Source organism: Cannabis sativa, chromosome 3 (assembly GCF_029168945.1).
Source record: "Cannabis sativa cultivar Pink pepper isolate KNU-18-1 chromosome 3, ASM2916894v1, whole genome shotgun sequence".
Lineage (NCBI taxonomy): Eukaryota > Viridiplantae > Streptophyta > Magnoliopsida > Rosales > Cannabaceae > Cannabis > Cannabis sativa.
Window position 1 is genome coordinate 30,041,282 of NC_083603.1, and position 23,419 is coordinate 30,064,700.

Below are 23,419 nucleotides of genomic sequence, written 5' to 3' on the forward strand. Positions count from 1 at the left end.
TAAGTTTATAGTGCACCTCCCTACAGGGATATTAGTAGATCCCTTATTTGTTTTGGTATCCAAAAGAGTTTTTTTAATCCAAATTTTTTCATGATGGTGTTCATTATAGTTAATTAAGACCACCTATAAAATTTTAGAAAATTTGTAATTGTTTACAATGCTAAAAATAAGGTTTAAAAATTTGGTTGCACGCGCGATTATTTTTCTTATATGTGTGGTAAGTAACTATTTGAACCTTATTTTATGCACATTTAGAATTTTTAAAATTTACAAGTGCTCCTATATAGCTACAACGTACACGATCACAAAAAAAATTAAACTAAATTTTTTTTCTGGATGCCAAAATAAATAAGAGAATTTACCAGAACACCTCTTTAGGAGGGTGCACTATAGAAATTTCTTATAACATTATATTGTTTGGGCTTTTTTTTTTCTTCAGATTTTAATATATTATATTGGGTAAGTATATAGTATATCCTCGAAATGGATGTTTAAGTAGATCCTCTATATGTTTAAGTATTTAAAATAGCTTTTCATTTTTTAATGATTATGTATGTTATAGTATTCTAGGACTGTTTGTAAATTTTTAGAAAAACTTAAGTAGTTTATAATGCCAAAATAAATTTGAAAGTTGTTACACACGCAATTTTTTTTTATAAGCATGGTAAGTAACTGTTTGAATCTCAATTTTGACATTGTGAATTATTTAAAATTTTTTAAAAATTTTAAGGGATCTTATATAACTACAACATACGGAATCATAAATAAAAAAAAAAATAAACTAAAAATTTTTATGTATACCAAAATAAATAAAAAGTTTATCAAAATACTTCTTGAGGGATGTACTATAATTTTTTTTTATAATAATACATTTTACATAAATAATATTACATTATTATTATTATTTATTGGATGTCCCACCACTTTTTCAATTTATATATGAAATAGAGAGGAGACGAGAGTAAAAAAAATTGGAGAGAGAAAATACTTTTTTTAAAAAAACATTTATGTTTTATTTAAATTATTTCATTTAATATTAATAAAAAGAATATCAAATCTTTTATTGAATACTAACTATTCTAATATATAAACCTACAACTTATATAATCATCTGATTTAAGATCAATAGTTCAAAAAGTTTCCTCATTCATGTTTAAATTCTACTATAATTTTACCCTATATAAATAGGAGAATTTTAGTATAGGAATCTTTGTTTTTACCTTATGCTATAGAAAAACAAATTGAACTAATCAAACCTTAAAGAAAATAGAATGTATAAAGTTTCTGTTGGCACAGGAGCTAGTGATTATTTTCTTTAATTTTTTTTTGAGTGGATGTGATTATTTCATCACTTTCACTATTATTGTTTTATTTATTAACAACTACTATATTCGTTAGTTGCACCTTATTTATTAACAGCTACTATATCGTAAGAGTATACACCTTATATCTTAATAACCACATAATCTAAAATCAATGATAAAAAAAACTTCCAAATTAAAATATAGATTTATGCTAAAAAAATGTAGATTTGAATGGTTGTGTACGTGTATGTTTACATAAATGTATACTGCATACCAAATTAAGGAAAATAATATTAGGTATATATCTAAATTAAATAAATTGTTATATATCTATAAATAAAATATAGTCAAGGTCTTTCGGTATAATTATTTCTTTTTATTTTGTGTGAGAATTACATACAATTGTATCTATTTTCTCCCTATTAATTGATAAATTTTATTTAATATATTTTTTATAAAAGAAAATTGTGCAGATTCACTTATTTATAAAAGTATGTAGTTAACTTATTATTTGATTTGTTTTATATATACAACAAATATATTGAGGTAATATTATGTTATTTAGGTGAGACATGACAATAACAACACACTTGATTGTAATGTTGACTACAAATGAGATACGATGATGAGAACAGTTTTGAAATCATATAATAAGTTTTTTTATTAATTTATCAATTTTCATAACAATTCGAGGGCTCAAAGTCTAACATCATGTTATACAAGTCGTGTCTGACTTCTATTATAATAACGAAATTTGGTAAATACGAGTTGAATCGGTCTGTTTGTATACACCTAATTTTTCATACAAAATTATATGAAAAATTGAATTAAAATTTAATACAATTTATTACTTAATTGTCATTAAATAAAATTACAATTTATTTTTTTATATATAATTTAAAAATTTTTAAACATCCGTCGTCGCAAATCGCAAATTGTTTACTAAAAGATAAATTTATAATTATTGTTATTAAATAAATAAATATCATCTTGTAAATCTCACATTAATAATTGTGTCTCACCGCAATATATATTTTAAATTAGATGAGGAAGATATAAATATTGTAAAAAATATATATTTAATTAATATAACCTCTTTAATTACTATTTAATGAAATTTATATATTATATAAACTATAGATAATATAATATAATTTTATTTATTTATATTTATCCTTTTGTGATTAATAATTAATTATGTAATTATAATTGGTATTTTCGTTGGGGTTATATACAGTAAATGTTTTTTTTTTTTTAAATCCAAATATGGAAGTAAATTTGTCTTATAATATTAAAAGTTTGATTTTAAATTAAAATAGCATATTTTATGGCCAAAGTTAAGATATAAATCAAAACTAAATTAAAAAACGCCATATTATTATTGTAAATAACCCTTGAAAAGTATAAGAACTATTATTTTATTGGGCCCATACATAGAAAAGCAGACAGATCCCAATGGACTTCAAGGTATTGGGTTATGTGTTGAGCTTCGGCTCTGGTGCATCAGGAGAACGTTTGTTACTGGGCCCAGAAGGAGGAATCGGTCCTTTGGGCTTCATTCCGTACCATTTCTCCTCAGATTGAGAAATAGAAACTCCATTGGGCTTCTGCTCTGGTCCATCAGGAGAACGTTTGTCACTGGGCCCAGATGGAGGAACAGGGCCCTTGATCTTCATTTCAGACCATTGTGGATCAGGAATAGCTCCTTTGGGCTTAAACGTTGGGAAGTCAGAATTATGACCTTTACTAGGCCCAGATGGAGGAAGAGGGGCTCCATTGGAATTATGACCTTTACTAGGCCCAGATGGAGGAAGAGGGGCTCCATTGGAATTATGACCTTTACTAGGCCCAGATGGAGGAAGAGGGGCTCCATTGGGCTTAAACGTTGGCAAGTCAGAATTATGACCTTTACTAGGCCCAGATGGAGGAAGAGGGGCTCCATTGGAATTATGACCTTTACTAGGCCCAGATGGAGGAAGAGGGGCTCCATTGGAATTATGACCTTTACTAGGCCCAGATGGAGGAAGAGGGGCTCCATTGGAATTGTGACCTTTACTAGGCCCAGATGGAGGAAGAGGGGCTCCGTTGGAATTATGACCTTTACTAGGCCCAGATGGAGGAAGAGGCGCTCCATTGGAATTATGACCTTTACTAGGCCCAGATGGAGGAAGAGGGGCTCCTTGGGGATTACTAATTTCTTTGGGCTTGACATTATACCATGGATGAGGAAATTGAGGAGGAGGAGCAGAAAACTCTGATTTGGTCTGAGATATTGTCTTGGGCATCATTCGAAATTGTAAAGGAGGATCAGGAGAACGTTTGTTACTGGGCCCAGAAGGAGGAATGGGTCCTTTGGGCTTCATTCCGTACCATATCTTGCTTTCAGAGCTGGATCCAGTTGGTGGACTAATAACCAAGGTATCTGACTTCACTTCCATCAATTTTCTAGCCTCAGTTATTGGACTAGAGAAGAACAACAACACTAAGACTATCATCACCACATCAAAATAACTCATCCTCATTTCTTTCTTTCTTTCTTTCTTTCTTTCTTTTTTCCTTTTAAGAAATGAGACCCTGAAAATAAAGACAATATCTGCTCCTTAAATAACAATTACAAATTCTAATTTTAGGGGTTGGGTGTCTTTACCAGAAAATGAATGGTGTCCATTTATAACAATTAATTAGGGCGTGCTTTCTATTATATTAATTGCTAATTTATATTATTTATTTTCGCGTGTTAGGAGACAATTAACGTTAATACGTTATATTGTTACTCTTTCTGCTCTATTTTTAGCTTTGTCACATATTACAAAGTACAAAATTTCTTTTGGGCTTTCTTTATTAGTCTACCAGAATAGTAAAAGAATTACCATAATAATACCTCATATCTTTATATTTTCTATTTCTAGTATCAAATCTAAACGTATACAATTTTCATCAAGGAGAATGTAACCATCCTTTTATGTATTTTGCTATTCCTTTTAAATGGGATAAATTGACAAGGTAGTAAAATAACACTAAATATCTCTTTAAATTAATGCTTTTAATTTTTACTTCCTCTCTTAAAATCTATTATATTTACTTTTTTTAATCATTCTAACAATTTTATCCCTATTACTTCATGATAATTTCCATTTCTCTAATTAAAATTTTGTCCAAACTTTTCCACAAATCTACACATTTATAACACAAATGTATTATTTTTAAAATTATGTTTAATTATGTGAGAGTGTAAGGATAATTTAAGTACAATACTCATAAAAAATATTTTTAAATTAAATTTTATTTAAAAATGAATTTGACTAATGTAAAAAAAAAAAAAAAAAAAAAAAAATTCTCTCAATAAAACGAGTATAACATTCTTTTTCTGTAGTTTGGTATTTGACATTGATTATATATATTTTTATATATATATACATAAAATACATTAAATGTGTAATATCAATACACTTTGCCATTCCAAAAAAAAAATATATATACACTTTGATTCAAAAAATTAATTAGTAAATAAATAAGCATTTTGACCATTTCAAAATTTAAAAAGCAAGTTTTGAAAGATTTAGATCTTTTTTATTAATAATTTTATTTTATTATGATTTGGTATTTAATTATTTTTGAAATGTTAATTTATGACTTTTAATATTCGAGATTTGCTGGAGGGTGCTTTATTTTCATTTATTTTCTTTTAATATTTGTTGAAATGTTCAATTTATTTCTTATAATTTATATGTTGGGTGATTATTTAATGGTTATATTTTTATTGTAACTATACCGTTACATTTTTTTTTACCTGTAATAGCATGTTACTAATAGGTAGACATTCTTTTTTTAGAATTAATTAATTATAATTAACTATTTTCTTAAAATAATTAATTAAATATTTAACAAGACATCTTTTAGTAATTAATATTTATATTTAAATCTTTACTCTAATTATTTTAATAATTAAGCCATTTAATTATAATATTTACAATAAAATTTATTTATTTTACAAAAATTAAACTTCTTTTTACACAAATTAAAATTCTCTTCTTATAATAAATTTTTAAATAATTAATTATTTTTAAATGATATTTAATTATTTTGTTACAATTAGATGACCTAAGTATGAGACCTCAAGCTAGTCAATCGATAACAAGTGTAGCCATTTTTTTCTAAAAAATCCTTCAACTTATTTCACTTTTTACTTTTTAAATATTTAAATAAAAAAATTAAATAATTAAGTGTCATAATTTAAAATTAAGATTACAAGTATAATAAAATTTAAATTATGAAATTATATTTGTATAATTTTAAATTATAAAAAGTTTTGCTATAAAACTTTAAAAAACATAAATTGCTAAAAGATCCTAATATAGTAAGAAATCGCAAGAAAATAATTAATAACTATAATTAATTTAATTTTAAAATATAATTAATCTTAATTAAAGTTTTATAAGGAAATAAATTATTAGGTTACTTTCAGGTTATAAGTTATTTATTATTTATTTTTATTTAATTTCCAAATTAATCGCAACCATTTAATAGTTATCTAATGGCTTAAAAAAATGTAACCATAATGGTTACAATAAAAATGTAACCATTGAAACCTCTTCCTTTATATATTTATATATTTACTAGGTTGATGTTATGTGCAATACACGTAAAATTAGTTTTTTTTTTTTTAATTAGGTTCAACTAGGTAATGTTAAGTGCAATACATATATGTTTAATTTTTTTTTAATTAGGTCATGTATTTTTTTTTTAATTTTTGAAATAAAATTTGAGATTTTGATCTTTAAGAAATTTTTTGTAGCTATTGCTACGTTGGTGTGTCATTTGAATGTGATTATATATATTTATATGTATTTTTAAAATTTTTAATTTTTTTTTATTAGGTAACGTAATTGATGATGCATATATTGTAATTTACTATATTCTTAACAAAAACTCACATAACTAAATTTGGATGTGTCTGTATATAGGTTGGATTCGTAAATTTGATATAAAGATATTTTTATTCGCAAACTTTACGAAAAATATAGTGTGTGAATCGGTTTACCATAACTAAAACAGAAAACAATCAATTTCTTATTACAACTATTTCAATTTAAAATATAAAATAAATAATAATAAAGTTAAAAATATGGTTAAAAATATTTATGATATTTTACATTTAAATTTCTTTATACAAAATATCTACATAATTTTTTTATTTTAAATTCAAATTAAAATTTATTTATATAAAATATCTATATAATTTTTATTTTTAAATATATATAATAATATTATAAAATTAATAAAGAATATTCTGTTAAGTAATATGATATTCTGTTAAAGTTAACGTGTAAACCTAAAAATAATCGTTAAACTAAGAATTCCGTTACATAGCTATATTTTATATAGAATATATATACAGTATATATATATATATATATATATATTCTATATAAAGTGTGTCTATATAACAGAATTCTTGGTTTATGAGAAATTCATGGGTGACTTTTTATTTATATTAAAAATAAAATGTTTTATTAATAAAAATAAAATAGTTTATGAGAAATTCATTAGTCACTTTTTATTTATATGTAATAAAATAAATAAAATAAATCTCATTAAATCTAAAAAAATACAATTGAGTTTTTTCTTTGTACATCTACGATTGGCTTTTCTAAATATCCTTATGTTATTTAGTTGGATTTTATTCTAAATAAGAATTTACTACTATTTATATATTATATTATATATATTGCCAAAGAATTTTTCTACTTATTTTTTTGGCTCGATCAGGTTATAATTATTTGCCTCCATATCTGAATCTGAATATATAAAATGTGGCTATATAAACGAATTCTTGGTTTATGAGAAATTATTGAGTGACTTTTTTTTAAAATATTTTCTTTTTTTTATATATAAAATGTGGCTATGTAACAGAATTCTTAATGTTATTATTTATTTTTCTGTCAAAATGTTAACAGAATATTCTAATATTTGGCAGAATATTCTGATTAGAAAACGCTAATTATAATTGATTAATTTTAGCTAAATAATCCTATCAAAATCTAATCTAACAAATTTATCTCTCTAGAGCAAAAATCCTAGCCTTCAACACAACCTTTACCAGTTTATAACCTTAGTTATAATTTCTTAAGCTATATTTTATAATTTTAATTTTCATTTTAAAATTTGAAAAATACTAATGAAGACAACATACTACATGCTATTATACAAAAGTATTGCATTTATATATCCCACGATGTTTCAAAAATACTTTGGAAAGTTCATCTTGAATTATTATTAATATGTAATAAAAGATATTAGTTATTATATTATTACTTCAAACAAAAGAAAGTTCTAGCGGTGCTTCTACTTTCTAATCATCTCTTGGTTTCGGGCAGAAAGTCATATTCATGTGTTATGTGTACGTTAAATTTTTGTTAATAGGACAGGGAAGAGAGTATAGTCTTACAAAACTTGAAATGTGAACATGAGTTGTCAGTATATACATAAACCTCAATTTTGGCTTCTTTAATCAGCTGCCACACACAAGTTACTTATTCTGAATTTATAACCATTTACAATTTTTTAACACTCAAAAAGTTACCGAGATTGTTTTCTATAGCTCTACTTATTAAGGTAGAAAAATATTTTTAGATTGACTCCTCTATTCCGTTTATTAAATGAATTATTTTCAAGTTGACACATTAACTTAAAAATGACACAATAATGACCTACTACAAAGTATACACTTATATTCATTCTATTTATTGAGAATCAAAACTTCAATCTTCTTCACTAGATTAGCCAGACACACACAATATTTGGACATAAATACATGACACAATATTTTAACTCAAACTCAGAAACACTTAATCGAAACTTGAATGAATAATGTCACTCTTTTAAGTTTTTTGACTGTATATGACTAGAAAATTTTAGTTATTGTATTATCATTGCTGCTAAATAGTTGATCACTTTTAAATTTTTGATGTGAAATTTTGTATTGTGAGCTTTTTAGAGTTTCTAATAGACTTCAAAGAGTAATAGATTTATATAATTATACTTGGAATAAATTTTGATAATGTTGTTTGGTGGATTCCTATTTTGAGGTAACGTAATATTATTATTCGTTAGGTCTGTCACAATTATTAAATGAGAATGAATCAATTTAAAAACCTTTCACTATATTGAAAGGTGAGATTGATTTTAATATGAGCTTAATTATATTTTTTTTTATTTTGTATATCTATTGTTTTATTTGAAAACAGGTGAATAAATGACTACACTATATACAACAATTAATGACATCACTCCAACTACAGGAAGTTGGAAGAATAAAATGAGAGTACTGTTAGAAAAATTTGAAAAGCAGACAAATAAGAATTCACCACTCAAATATCAAATACTTAATGTTAGCAGACAAAAAAATATACACATCAGTTAATTTACTGTTGAAATTGTCAATAATAATAAATGCTACATTTTCCGAATTTCGCCTGCACACGCGTTGCAACAAATTATTATTTTATAAATATATTTTTTTTCCTTAAAAGTGAACATAGGGTAATGATGTTGAACCTAATAACTAATAATAATATATATATTTTTTTAATTTTTAATTGTATCACTTTTTAATAACGTAGAAAAAACTAGCATAAAATTTAGTATACGTGCCTCGCACGTAACTTTTTACTAGTATCTATATATATATATATACTAGTAGAACGCCACGTGCGAGGCACGTATACTAAGTTTTATGCTAGGTGTGTCTTGCTTTATTTAAAAACAATACAATAAATAATTAAAGAAAAAATATTATTAATTATTGTTTGAGATTATTAATATGTATATTCAATTAATGTAAATAATATTGTTAATAATTAAAAGTAAATACTGGATACAATATATGAATGTTAATAATCTAATTGCAGTTTGTTTTAAATTAATCCAAAATTAAACCAAAAATTAATGTTCAAAAAATAAAGCATACAATTTAAATTTGAGTTAAATAGAAAAAAATATTAAAATTTAATTTCTAAATTGTTGATAGGTGAAGATAACACATGTGTAAAAGTTGTAAAAAAGAAAAATAAGGATACTCTTAATGGTTGGATTTTAATTTTCTTTTGCGAGACAACAGTGTAATATTTGTATTTTGTACTTTTCATTCTAGCTGAATCTGCTCGATAAAGTTATTAATTTTCATGTAAGATGGTAAGATATAGTGTCAATAATTAATTTAAAAAATAAAATCTAATACTCAAGTACATTTATTTTATTTATTTAAAACTATATCTGTAGAATTCTTCAAACCTAAATTGATGGCAGGGAGTATTGATGAAATAAAGGAAGAGGAAGAAGAATCGCAACAGATGAATTGTTGTCATAGAAGAAAATAATAGCAATTTTCTATTTCTATATTAGTAAATAAAAAAAATACACAAAATAATACTTACAATTTAGAAAACAAATGACCTCTTCTAATGGGTAACTTTTGGTCACCTATAATAGATTAGAAGGAGAGTCTCTTGTGTTTAGTAATTAGTTTATTTTTACATTTTATTTTAAATCAAGATATTTTTAATTAGTATATTTTTAAAAAGTTACCCATTAATTTCTCATAAATTATTTTATTTTTAATAATAAACCATTTTATTTTTAATATAAATAAAAAATCACCCATAAATTTCTCATAAATCAAGAATTTTGTTATATAGACACACTTTATATAGATTTATATAGAATAGATATAGATAGATAGATATATATATATCTCAAAAACTATTTTATTTTTAATAATAAATTATTTTATTTTTAATATAAATAAAAAGTCACCCATAAATTTCTCATAAACCAAGAATTTTGTTATATAGGCACACTTTATATAAAATAGATATATTGAAAGACAATCCACCATATTTGATGGTACTTACTTAGTTTTTCGAATGTATGAGAATTGGACGAGAATGAAGTCACAAAAACATTCCAGCAATTCATAGGCTGCATAAACTGTTTCATGTTTGATCAACTGCTCAACCTAATTAAGAGAAAGTTGTTCAAATCATTAGCAAATGTTTAGAGATGTTTAGCAAATGTTTTCAATGAGATCAAACCAATGAATATTTAAAGACATAATTTGTTTAATTTCATTTTAATATAACATTAACAAAATTAGAGTGTAAATTCTTTGTTTATATTTTGTAACTTTAACGCTTTTATATATAAGAAAAGGTGAGAAATAATACATACCCGACGAATAAAGGCAGTATTTTTTTGATGACCAATCTTAATAAGCTGATAGCTAAGTCACTACGTGATTGTCTGACTATTGCATGTCTCTTGTTCTTTACTTCCTTAAGCCGACACTGTAACTGTTTGATCAGTCTTTTACTGTCAAAAACAGAAACAAGTTTAGTCAAGAACAATCTTTAATTAAATCTCCATATACATTAGTAAAGATACTTTTAACAGTTTTTTTTTATTATGTTCTCACCACTTTGAAGCTTTACGCCAGCCCCAAAAGAAGTCAAAAATGGCTGACATGAGGTTTGTTCCTGGGATGATAGTACTTGAAAAGAATAAAGAAATAAAAGACAAAAGGTCTTTATAAGCTTATTTATTTATTTGTTAACTATGTTATTTTTTTGATTAAATTTATTAAGTATGTTATTAACTTTTAGAGAGTGGGTCTGGAAAACGAAGGTTGGGGGGGGGGGGGAGTGAGACAGTTGATTGTTGTTTTTCACTCGAAATAATGAGCAGCAAATTTTATAAATCTGAAGAAGGAAGCATGTGTATTTATAGGTTATAAATAAATTCTAATTCTATTCTATTCATTTAGAGGTTACAAATTTTGAATATTTAATATCAGTTCAAATATTAATAGAATTTGTTTTATTATTATTTTATTATATATAAATAATATTTTATTATTTTATTAAATAAAAATAAAAAGTCGCCCATGAATTTCTCATAAACCAAGAATTTTAGTTATATAGACACACTTAGATATACTAGGTGAATGTACGTGCCGAGCCACGTATTGCTAGTTTTATTTAAGATTTTGGTCTTTTTAAAATTTTGAATGTATTTTATTTTTAAAGATTACAAATTTTTTGTTTGAAAAAATTAAATATTTATATTTGAAATATTATTTAATAATGTATTAAAAATAATATTAGTGTAATTATAAAATTGTAAAAAAATTTATTATTGGAGTAGTAGATTATTCTATTTAGTTCTTTTTTTAATATTCTCCCAAAATAGGTTTGTTAGAGAGATATGTGGCTAAGATGATTTTTTTTAATTTAAAAAGAGATTATTAATATTTAAAAGATTGTTCAATTTTTTGGGTTTAATTATTGGGTTTATTTGTTAACGGGATTACAATTTTTTTGTTTGAAAAAATTAAATATTTATATTTGAAATATTATTTAATAATGTATTAAAAATAATATTAGTGTAATTATAAAATTGTAAAAAAATTTATTATTGGAGTAGTAGATTATTGTATTTAGTTCTTTTTTTAATATTCTCCCAAGATAGGTTTGTTAGAGAGATATGTGGCTAAGATGATTTTTTTAATTTAAAAAGAGATTATTAATATTTAAAAGATTGTTTAATTTTTTGGATTTAATTATTGGGTTTATTTGTTAACGGGAGATCAAACCTAATCGTTAAATTTAACAGAATATTCTTTTATTTTTAAGTATATTCTGTTAAACCAAGAATTGCCGTTAGATAGGCACTTTTAATATATAAAGATATATGAAAAGAAAGAAAAATACATTATATTCATGAAACTATTTTCACTGATTTCTCCACAATTATAAAGAATATAACATTATAGAGAGATAAAATTATAATACGGAGAGAGCAAAAACAAAAAGAAGAATAGATTAAGATTGGGTACTATAGGACTTAATAAGCTATTAATTATGTAGAATAAGTAGATTAAATAAAATAAAAATAAATAAAGTAGTTACACATGATTAATGATTTTTCATTTGATTTTTTTTTTTGATATTTTTTTAATCATTATAATTGCTATTCCACCTATGCATATTAGTTAATTTACTTAATAAAAAAGTAAAAAAGTAAAAAAAAAAATTAATGAAAGAATAAATATAAATATAGATATATATATATATTTATAGATTATGCTTAAATTGATACTATAACATTTATTGTTAAACCCACATTTATTGTTACGTGCCGCCAAGCCACGTAGTGTTAGTTTTATTTAATATTTTAGTTTTTTATTTTAATTAATAATTAAAATAATATAATTATTTGAATGATTTGTTTTATAAAAATAAAATATGTGTTAGTATATTTAGTAAGTAAAACATAATTGTGTTATAATAATGTATGTTATTAATAGTAAAATGTACATTTAGTAAGTAAAACATAATTGTGTTATAATAATGTATGTTATTAATAGTAAAATGTACATTAATCTTCTAATTGAAAAAAATTTTATTATCTCATTTCATATCTAATAATAGTTAGACAACTATATATTTATAGACTTTCACATTCTTTGCAAATTACTAATAAGCACCAATAATATTTTCATATTCTAATATTTTTAAAATAAGCACAAACATATAAGGTAAATACTAATTACAGCTCATTTCATCTTCTTTTTATTTTTTTAAGCCATTTTATCTTTTCTAGACATTTTATCTATATTTTTCTTTTTTAAAAAATAAATAAAAAAAATTATTAATATTCTTTTTTAAGATAGGTTTGTTATAGAAATATGTGGCTAAGATGATTTTTTTAATTTAAAAAGAGATTATTAATATTTAAAAGATTGTTTGATTTTTTGGGTTTAATTATTGGGTTTATTTATTAACGGGGATCAAACCTAATCGTTAAATTTAACAGAATATTCTTTTATTTTTTAAGTATATTCTGTTAAACCAAGAAATGCCGTTAGATAGGCACTTTTAATATATAAAGATATAAAGGAGAATTATAAGGTGGTGACGTGGCGGTCTAAAAATACTTTAAAGTCATCTTTCTTTTTTCTCCTTAATTCTCTTAATTTTTTAATTTTTTAATTAGTTAATTAATGTCATATTTCTTTTCTAATTTTTTAATATTATTATTATTAATAATTTTTTTAATATTATATTAATAAATTTTAAAATAGGATTGGATATATATTTTTTAATCGTATAGTGTAGCAAATTAAATAAAAATAGTATTTTTGTAAAAAAAAAATAAAAAATAGTTAACATCACATCCCTTATTATTCAAAAAAATATATAAATATATATATAAAAATATTTAACCGTGTAGAAAATCAAATAACATTAGCTTTTTTTAAAAAAACAAAAATAAAAATATATATATCTCTTTAAATAATTAGTATTTTATTCCTTATTTAACCGTCGTTGTGTTGCAAAATTATTTTTGTAGCTTCTGAATTTTTTTTTTTTTTTTAAAATCTATCTTCCATTCTATTCAATAGAGCAAAAACTATTAATATAGCATCTCCTTCAATAATAATCTTTAATTGTATTGAGCTAATATTAATATAGATGTGGTTTGAATAATAATAAGAATACATGGAGTTATTTCAACGAGATGGTATCCCCAAGTCAACATTCGATTGAGAGTGTCCTCGGAGCAGTAAGATTCTCTATACTTTTCATACTAAACTAATATGTTGATGGTTGTAAATTGATAAATTTTACAAATTATGATGCAAATTACAAGTGAGAATTAGTGGTAACAACGACTTTAATAGAGCGATGACAATAATTTTAAAATTATTTGATAAGTTTTATTGATTTATAATAAATTATATATATTCCAGATTTTTATTTTGTGTGAGGATTCTTAGATTCTCTTTTCTTCACTATATTCTTTGATGTTTCCTTTTTTTTAGATAAAATTTATAATTAAGATTTTTGACCCCTGAACTTTGACATGTACTAAATCATCTCCTAAACTTTTTAAGCTAAAAATTCTCCCGAACTAATGAAATTAAGGAATTATTTTTAATTTTATTCAATTCTGCTAATGCAAAAATTATTCATGTACTAAATTATACCCACGAACTTAGATATTTACTGAATCATACTCCCGAAATTTGACATGACACTCTAAAATAACTTTATTCCACTTTATTCTTTTTCTTATTTTTTCACATTTTTAAATAATATTAAATATTAATATAAAAAAAAAACTTAAAAAAAATATCACACGTTATATCATTTTTAAAAAATAATAACTTAAGAAATATCATTAATGCTTAGTGATATTTTTGTCTCTAAAGCAAATATCACATTTTTTATAAATTGAAAAAAAAAATAAAAGTAAAATAATAACCATCGCTCATCATTTATATATAAGAAAACATCATTTTTTTTTTAATATTTTGTTATTTTAATTTATTACTTAACTTTTTTCAATTTAATTTCTCTCTTTTTCTCTTATGAAAGTAATCTCTTCTTACCTACTTAAATAGTGATACAGATAGAGCATAAAAATTAGAATCTATATATACATAAAGAAAAAGAATGAAGCGGTGACATGACACTTTAAAATCTCTCTAAAGCTATTTTTCTCAAATCTCCTTAATTCTCTCATTTTTAAAATTTTACTAGAGTATAAATCTATAAATTAATATTTTACTATTATTTTAATAAATTTTTCATAAAAATATCTACCATAAACCAATTATTTTTTTTTTTTCTAAAAAAAATACTATATATATAATATCATTATTTTTAGTTCTGTTTGGAGATAAGTCTTTAGATATGTAGGTTTGTCTCGTTAGTCGGAGAGGCTTTATTAATCTCATATTTTGTATAAAAGAACTTTCCTTCTGCTATGTCTTTCATTTGATTCATTCAATACAGAAAATGCATGTTTAATTTCCGAATTCTCTTTTTTGCAACACTTTGGTACTGGGTTTCTCTGAAAAGGTTCGAGGTCTCTTCGATTTCTCTATTTGAAGGTGAAAGTCTTCAGAGAAACTTGGTCTAAATATATATATATATTTTAAGTTTTAGACTTTAGGTAAATTGTATTTGGATTTTTTTTTTGAAAGAATGGTATTTGGTTTTAAGAGATTAAATTAAAATTTTCTTAATTTTTAAGTTTTTTAATTTCTTAAGAAATTAAGTGAAATAGAAAAAAAAAAAAAAAAAAAAAAGACAGAGTTAATCTAAGCCCTCTACGTATCCTACCTTACCAATTAACTGAACAGATTCCAACAAAATCGTTAAAAATGAGATTTTGAGTGTTTTACCCGCTATTAATTAGGTTTGGGTATATAGTAGTAGCAACTTACAAATTTATGTATTAATATCGCAATTTCTCAGTATTATTATTATTATTATTATTATTATTATTATTATTATTATTATTATTATTATCAAACATCAATGTATCTATATATCTATATGATGCAGTGATATGACGCTTTAAAAATAATAGCAAAATTATTTTTCTCTTTTATTCTCTCTCTTTTTTTTTTTTTTTTACTTTTTAATTATATTTATATTTAAACTTATACATTTATATTTATATATATAGTGATAAGACAATCTAAAATTTCTTTAATTAGTATTATTTGTTCGCCCCTTAATTCTCTTATTTTTGTTTTTAATTTTTTATTAGCTTTATAAATCTTAATTCATATAAAATATTGGAACTTTTTTCATTTTTAGACTTGAAAATATATATATATTTTTTTTTTTGGAATTGCATATAGAAATCCCATTGCAACTAACAGAGCAACCTAAATCGCAATTAAATTTCACATAGCAATACATATAGAAATCACCATAGCAACCAAAACCGTAATTTAAAAAAAATAAAAAATAATATATGGGGTAATTTCCCTAAAATATATATCTCTATTTATTTTTTCCTTATTTTTTCATTTTTTTTATTTTCTTACAAAAATTATAACTCCAAATCTATCACATATTTTTTAAATTTTTTGTAAGTCAAAATGATAGCGAGTTAGTGAGATACGGTAATAACAATAGGTGATATACAATGATGAGAACAATTTTGAATGATCGAGATATACGGAAGAGTGCTATATGGACCATATCGGGTTTCCATTATAAAAAAGAGATTTTGTAATTACATGTCAAGCTGACCTATTTGTACACCTAACTTCTCATATTATTCAAAAAAAAATTATATGAAAATCAGTAATTTTAATTTTTTTTAAATATCCCCCGCGAAGCGCGAGTTGTTCACTAGTATATATATAAATAAAGGAAAGGAATGAGACGTGACACTCTAAAATCACTCCAAACACTTCTAATTATTCTCTCGTTAATTCTCTCACTTTATAATTTTTTATTAGAATAAAATCATTTAAAATACATTTATTAATTTTATACTTAATTTTTTTTTTTTAATAAAACGTTTATTTTTAATTTTCTCATTTTTTTTAATAAATTGATAAATATTTTTTTGAATGGATTGAGATACATTTTTTTTTTAATTACGAGTAATCTATATAAAACCTATCATTTTAACGATTTCTCACTCTCACACCTTAATTCCTAAAGGTATCAACATACAACTAATTTGATGATTTTTGCTATTCTTTTAACGACTTCTTAATATACTTTTTTTTTCTTTCTATTTGCTACATCATTCATAACCATCTTTCATTAATTGCAATTCTTTTGATAAGTTGGTTGCATTGTTATACTTATTTCTTTTTGTTAGCTTTTTTCTCGTGTTTGACTTTTTCTTCTAAAATTTTTGTTAATGGTTAATGTTATACTAAGCAATCTTCTTTTTATATAAATTATTCATATGTATACATAAACACACATAATAAATACATATATATACATATAATATATACTAGTAAAAAATTACGTGCGAGGCACGTATACTAAATTTTATGTTAGTTTTTTTTTATATTATTTGAAAGTAATACAATTAAAAATTAAAGAAAAAATATTATTAGTTATTAGGTGAGATTATTATTATGTGTATACGAAGAAATCACAAATTAATTAATCTTATAATCTTAACTTTAATCAAATAGGATTCTAAATATATGAACAATAAATAATCACGTAAAAATTAAAAATAATTATTTGAATAAAGAATTCAATATACACAGTTATATATATGAATCTCATTAATCAAAAATAATTATTAGAACAATAATTTGTCACGCTATATGTTTCCCAATAACGAAATCCACCTCCTCATAGTCAAAAATAAATAATACATGTAATACAGATCTTTGTAATAGAGTACATAATCGGAAAAAGTTTAAGCGAACTAAATAATGACTAAGAATTCTGTTATATAAAAACACTTTATATAGAATAGATACATGCACACATCTACAATGAAAGACCCTTCCTTATGTATAAAGTTTTAAATTTTTATTCTTTTTATCCCTACATTATATATATACATGCATATTTATTTATCTATTTTTTTTAGATTTCATATTAAATGATGAGATTTTTTTTTATTATTTTAGATTTTAGATCCCACATTTTATAATATGTTTTCTATAAATTTTTATTTTTGTGAGTTCTTTACAAAGTTTTCAAGTTTTAATCTTTTTCCATTCTTATGTCGTTTAATTAGATATCTTATATTTGTTGTTCTTGAGATATTGTTTATTGTTTTTTTTTTTTTTAAATCTTATATATTTATCAATTTTAATATTTTTTTCTCTATAACTTTTGACAATAAATTTGGTATTGTATGGTAAGTTCTTTACATATTTTTCTATTTGTAGGGTAATTTTTTTTATCTTTTAATCCTTTCATCTATACTATTATTACTTATTTATTTTTCTACTCTAAATTGTATGGTAATTTTTTTTTAATTATTCTTTTTTAAAGATTTCGAATCTGTCATATTATATGGTAAGTTTTCTAGAGATTTTAATATTCGTGAATTCTTTCAAAGTCTTCAATTTTTAATCTCTTCTTCCCTATATTGTTCGATTATATCTCTTATTTATCTTTCTTCTCTAGATTTGACATTGTTTAATGATTTTTTTTTTAGATTTCTTAATTTCACTAGAGATGTCTCAATTTTTATTTTTTTCCTTCAATTTTCTAAATTTATTTATTTATTTTATTTTTATTTTATTTTCTAAGAAGTTAAAATATTTAACCCTAAAAAATATCTATAAAATCAAAATCTTTCTAAATCTATTTAACTATTTTCTCTTTTTTAATCTTTCTTCTATTTTCTAAATAAAAAGTAAAATATCCAACCCTAAATAATATTTATAATAAAATAATATTGATATTAATTAAGTAATATTCTCAAACCTTACCCTTTCTATTCATTATTAATATAGGGACACGATTTTGTCCCGTTAGTGTACTTTAAGGGGATTTATTCCGAGTTGTATGGCAGCCGTTAGATGAGATGGTTATTTGATCTGAGAACTGGGGTTGATCTAGGGGTATTTAGAGTTAAAAAAATAGTAACCGGATATGTTTTTGAAATTAAAATTTATTAAATTTGAAAAAGTTGAATCTCACCTCCATCAGTCATATCAACCTCCTCCATTTTTCACTCTTCTACTTCCTTCTTCACTTTCTTTTTTCCATTTTCCATTTTCGTTTCAGGTTAGGGAAAAACTCTCCTTTTTCATTTTCCATTTTTTATTTTCGTTTCAGCTTAGGGCAAAACTCATACTTTCCATTTTCTTCACTTCTTTTTGTGTAAGTGTGTGGTGTACATGTTGGAATATGTTTTACCAGGATCTAGATTTACTACCATGTACAATGTAAATAAACACATGTAAAGTTTAGGAAACCTTACAGTGGGTGCAGTGGAATATTAATGGCTCCTTCCACTCAGATCTCTAACCCTTGTATCCTGTCTGTAGCAGAGTATCACCAAGATCTGAGCCCGAATGTCCTTCTCTTGATTTTGAATTCTTCACAGCCTTATACACTACGATTGAGAGACCACTTGATGTGTGTGGGAACTCACTCTATCACTCAAGGTATGAAAATATGAAGAAGAAAAGAGAGGGGCTGGTTCGAATATAGGGTATAGAATAGATGGCTCAATTTTTTCCTGAAGGCAAGAATTTTCATCATCTTTTAAGTGTGAGCCATCACTATCTATTTATAGGCAACCACCTAGGTTTAGGTTAGGATTTATTAGGCATTAAAATAATGGAAAAATTAAGTGAAAATTTCCATACAAGTGGCCGGCCATAGTAATGGGCCCCACTTTAGAATTTTTCTACTTTTGACAAATTTTCCCTTATTTTTTCAAAAATGCCATTTTTTCCAATTCTAACCACTTAAATGCCAAAACTATTTATTCAATAATTAAAATTAATTATCAAATAAAATTGTCATTTAATATATTTATTAATTAGACATAATAAAGTCTCTCAATTAATAAATAAGACATAGAATCTCTTTTCTTCACAATTAAGCCCTTGCTTAGTGAAAATTCATAAACTAGACATAGTCTAATTTTAGAATTATAATTGATTAATTAAAATCAATTATCTGAGTCTTACAAGAAGTATGGTCTCAACTAGTATGGGGACCATGGGCCTGTACAACTGAGCTTCTAATAAGCAAAACTAGAATTTACCAAGTAAATTCCCTAACTTATTAATTTCTTATTGCATCCACCATAGAACTTGGAATTGCACTCTCAGTCATATAGAACGCTCTATATGTTCCACGATATAGATATGCTATAAACATTTTGTTGGAACTTATTTTACCAGGATCTAAGTGTTGGGTTTTATGCCCTAAATAAAACTCATTTCATATAATCAGATTTACTTATTAATAAAGATCAGAAATAACATTTTATGTTGCATGGTTCACATGATTTATTTCATGATTATATGTATATAATGTATGAATTCTTTTTAAGTCCAGAACATATGAGTTTGTTAAAGATTATAGTGTTGTCAGCACAGTGGAATATAATCTTTATTATATGTTCAAAAATTTATTCCCTGATTTGTCAGAACACTGGATTTAGACTGACATGGTATAATCAGCGATAGGTATTCTTACACCTTGGAAAAGTGTTATGTCCTTTCCAGGACATTGAAAAAGTTTACCAGTATCGGATGTATGGAGTATACATCGGAAGGGACCGATATTGAACTTTGATTAGATATATTAAAACTTACCGTAATATCTATTCAATTCAATATCACATGTTGATCCTAGATCAAATGATCTTAATCCTGATATGGTTAGGTTCAATCTCAAGAGTGTTATCCGTGTTCTTTGATTTGTTAGTTAAGCCTACTTTTGGGTCAGGGTGATACGGACATTTTGGGAACACGGTAGTGCAATTGAGTGGGAGCGCTAACATAAATATGGAATCTATAGCTTCTATTTGACAAATAGAAGTAAAGGATGATTTCCTTCGAGCTTAACCAAACGAAAATAAATGGTGGAGATCTCATTTCACTTAGCTGAAATATCATTTATACAGGGTTAAGTATTTTAAGGATAAAATACATTGAAGGTGTAGGGGTAACAGTAGTGCCTTTTCAATGTAGATCATCTATATAGAGGATCCTTGATCACATTAGGGTTATAACAATGGATAACTAATGACGTGTCTATATCGTGGAACATATAGAGCGTTCTATATGACTGAGAGTGCAATTCCAAGTTCTAAGTGTGGATTCAATGAGGAATTAATAAGTTAGGGAATTTACTTGGTAAATTCGGTTCGACTTATTGGAAGCTCGGTTATATAGACCCATGGTCCCCATACTAGTTGAGACCATACTGCTTGTAAGACTCAGTTAATTGATTTTAATTAATCAATTATAATTCTAAAAGTTAGACTATGTCTACTTTATGAATTTTCACTAAGCAAGGGCGAAATTGTAAAGAAAAGAAATTTTAGGTTTATTTATTGATTAAGAGACTTTATATGTCTAAATTAATAAATATATTAAATGGAAATATTATTTAATAATTATTTTCAAGTTTTTAAATAATTAGAATTGGCATTTAAATGGTTAAATTGGAAAATTGGTATTTTTGAGAAAATGGGAATGAAAAATAACAAAATGGTAAAATTGCAAAGTGAGGCCCAATATCCCTTGTTTGGCCGCCCACTATGCATAGCAATTACCATTTATAGTTTTCATTATTTTAATGCCATACAATTCTAACCCAAACCTAGAAGGAATTCTATAAATAGAAAGTGTTGGCTTCAGGAAACTTATCACTTTGCACATTGTTTCCTTCAGAGAAAAAGCCATGCATCACTTTCCTCTCTCTTTTCTTCTCTCTAGATTTCGAAACCTTGAGTGTATGAGTAGTGCCCACACACATCAAGTGGTACCTCAATCATAGTATGTAAGACTATGAAAATTTTGCATCAAAGAAGGAGAAAAGAAGATCCAGGTTCAGATCTTGGTGATGCTCTGCTACAGAAAGGAATCACGGGCTAGAGATCTGAACGGAAGGAGTTATAATATTCCGCTGCACCCACTGTAAGGTTTTCTAACTTTATATATGTTTATTTTCATTGTTTTAGAATTCATATTAGGTTGTTAATCCAACATACATGATAGTAAATAGATCCTGGTAAAATAATTTTCAACAACTGGCACCAATGCCATGGTAATGATTTACTTTCATGAAATATAAATTAAAACAATGTTTTATATGTTTCTGTGTTGATTTGGATGGTTTCATGTGGTTTATGTGTTAGTTGATAAATGTATATGTTGTACAGTTTCGTTTTCCATAAAAAATATTTTTTCAATTTTTGAAAATATTTTATTTGGATTCCTTGTGAAAAATTAAGCAATTTTGTTTTTTACGGAACTCGATTCTGATAAAAATTGAAAAAGTTATGAATTTTGGAAAATCGGGATTTCGGGTATGCATGGGTGCTCAATCGCACGCATCAGGAGCTTCGGACAAGCCCCATCCGCGCACGCGAGCACCCTGCTGTTCCGCCCGTGTGATCCTGCAATCCACCGAGGATCACCCTGCTGGCGCCGAGGTCTCTCGCCCAGCACTTGTACGTCCGCGCGCGTAAGGGGCTATTGGCAGCTTCCTGGGCTGCTGCATGCAGCCTCCTGGGCAGCCCTTTCCCAAAAAACGAATTTTGTGGGTTTTTCCCCAAAATTCAATTTTTTCATGGGATTGTTTCCCAAAATTCATTTTTCCTTTTTTTAAATATTTATAAATTGAAATGTTTCTAATTTTAAATATTTTCAATTTGGATTTTTTCCAATTTGTAAATATTTCTATTTTGGAATGTTTCCAATTTTAAATATTTTCTATTATGGTCAGATTTAAAAATTTGTTAAGTTCTTTAATATTTATTTATTATTTAATTATAAGATTAGATATTTTGATATTTAAGATATTTTAAATTAAAAGATAACTTTGTCTTTTTATTTAAAATATTATATTAAAATTATCTTATATGGCAAATTAAATAATTAATAAATTTAAAATTAATATAGATATTTTTATAAATATACTTACCATAATATTTTCAAATTCAAAATTTGTTATTTTTTTAAATATTTAATTATTTATAAATTATAAGTTTAAAAATGATGTTTTTTCTATATATATATATATGTATATATCATTTTTTCCTTATTAAAAATTTATAAATCATATCTCAAATATTTAAATAACATAGATATTTTTGTAGAGATTTGAATATTGCTTAATTTGAGATATTTTGACGTATAATTATGGTAATTATTATTCATTTATTATTTTATTTCTAAAATAATAATTATCTAACCAAATCTATTTTAAAATTGGTTTATTTTATTAAATTATAAGATCTGAAAGTGATATTGGAGATTCTTTCCTTTCAAATCATTGATCTTATTAGATATTGAATTTGATTCAAATAAACCTAGATATTTTAAAATTAGTTTCCTTTAGTTGGCTAGTTTGAGAATAATAATTTAATTATATTAATATCTTGATTCACATGTGTTACATGGACAATGTTTTTTTTATTTATATTGTTTATTCAAAACTTTATAACAAACCTATTATTTATCTGATCTAAATTGCTATGATTAACTTGTTGACAGATTCTACGATCTGATTTTAATCATAGTCCAATTGATGATAGATCTTATAAATAATTTGTAACAGGTAAATTTTGTA

The 23,419-nt window shown here is 24.4% G+C and overlaps 1 protein-coding gene across 1 annotated transcript; it reads right to left on the reverse strand.

Moving 5' to 3' along the window:
• Positions 1-2,779: 2,779 nt before the first annotated feature.
• LOC115701984 (uncharacterized) lies at positions 2,780-3,826 on the reverse strand. Its single transcript, XM_030629449.2, has one exon. The coding sequence runs from the start codon at positions 3,824-3,826 to the stop codon at positions 2,780-2,782; it is 1,047 nt and encodes a 348-aa protein (XP_030485309.2).
• Between the last annotated feature and the right edge of the window lie 19,593 nt (positions 3,827-23,419).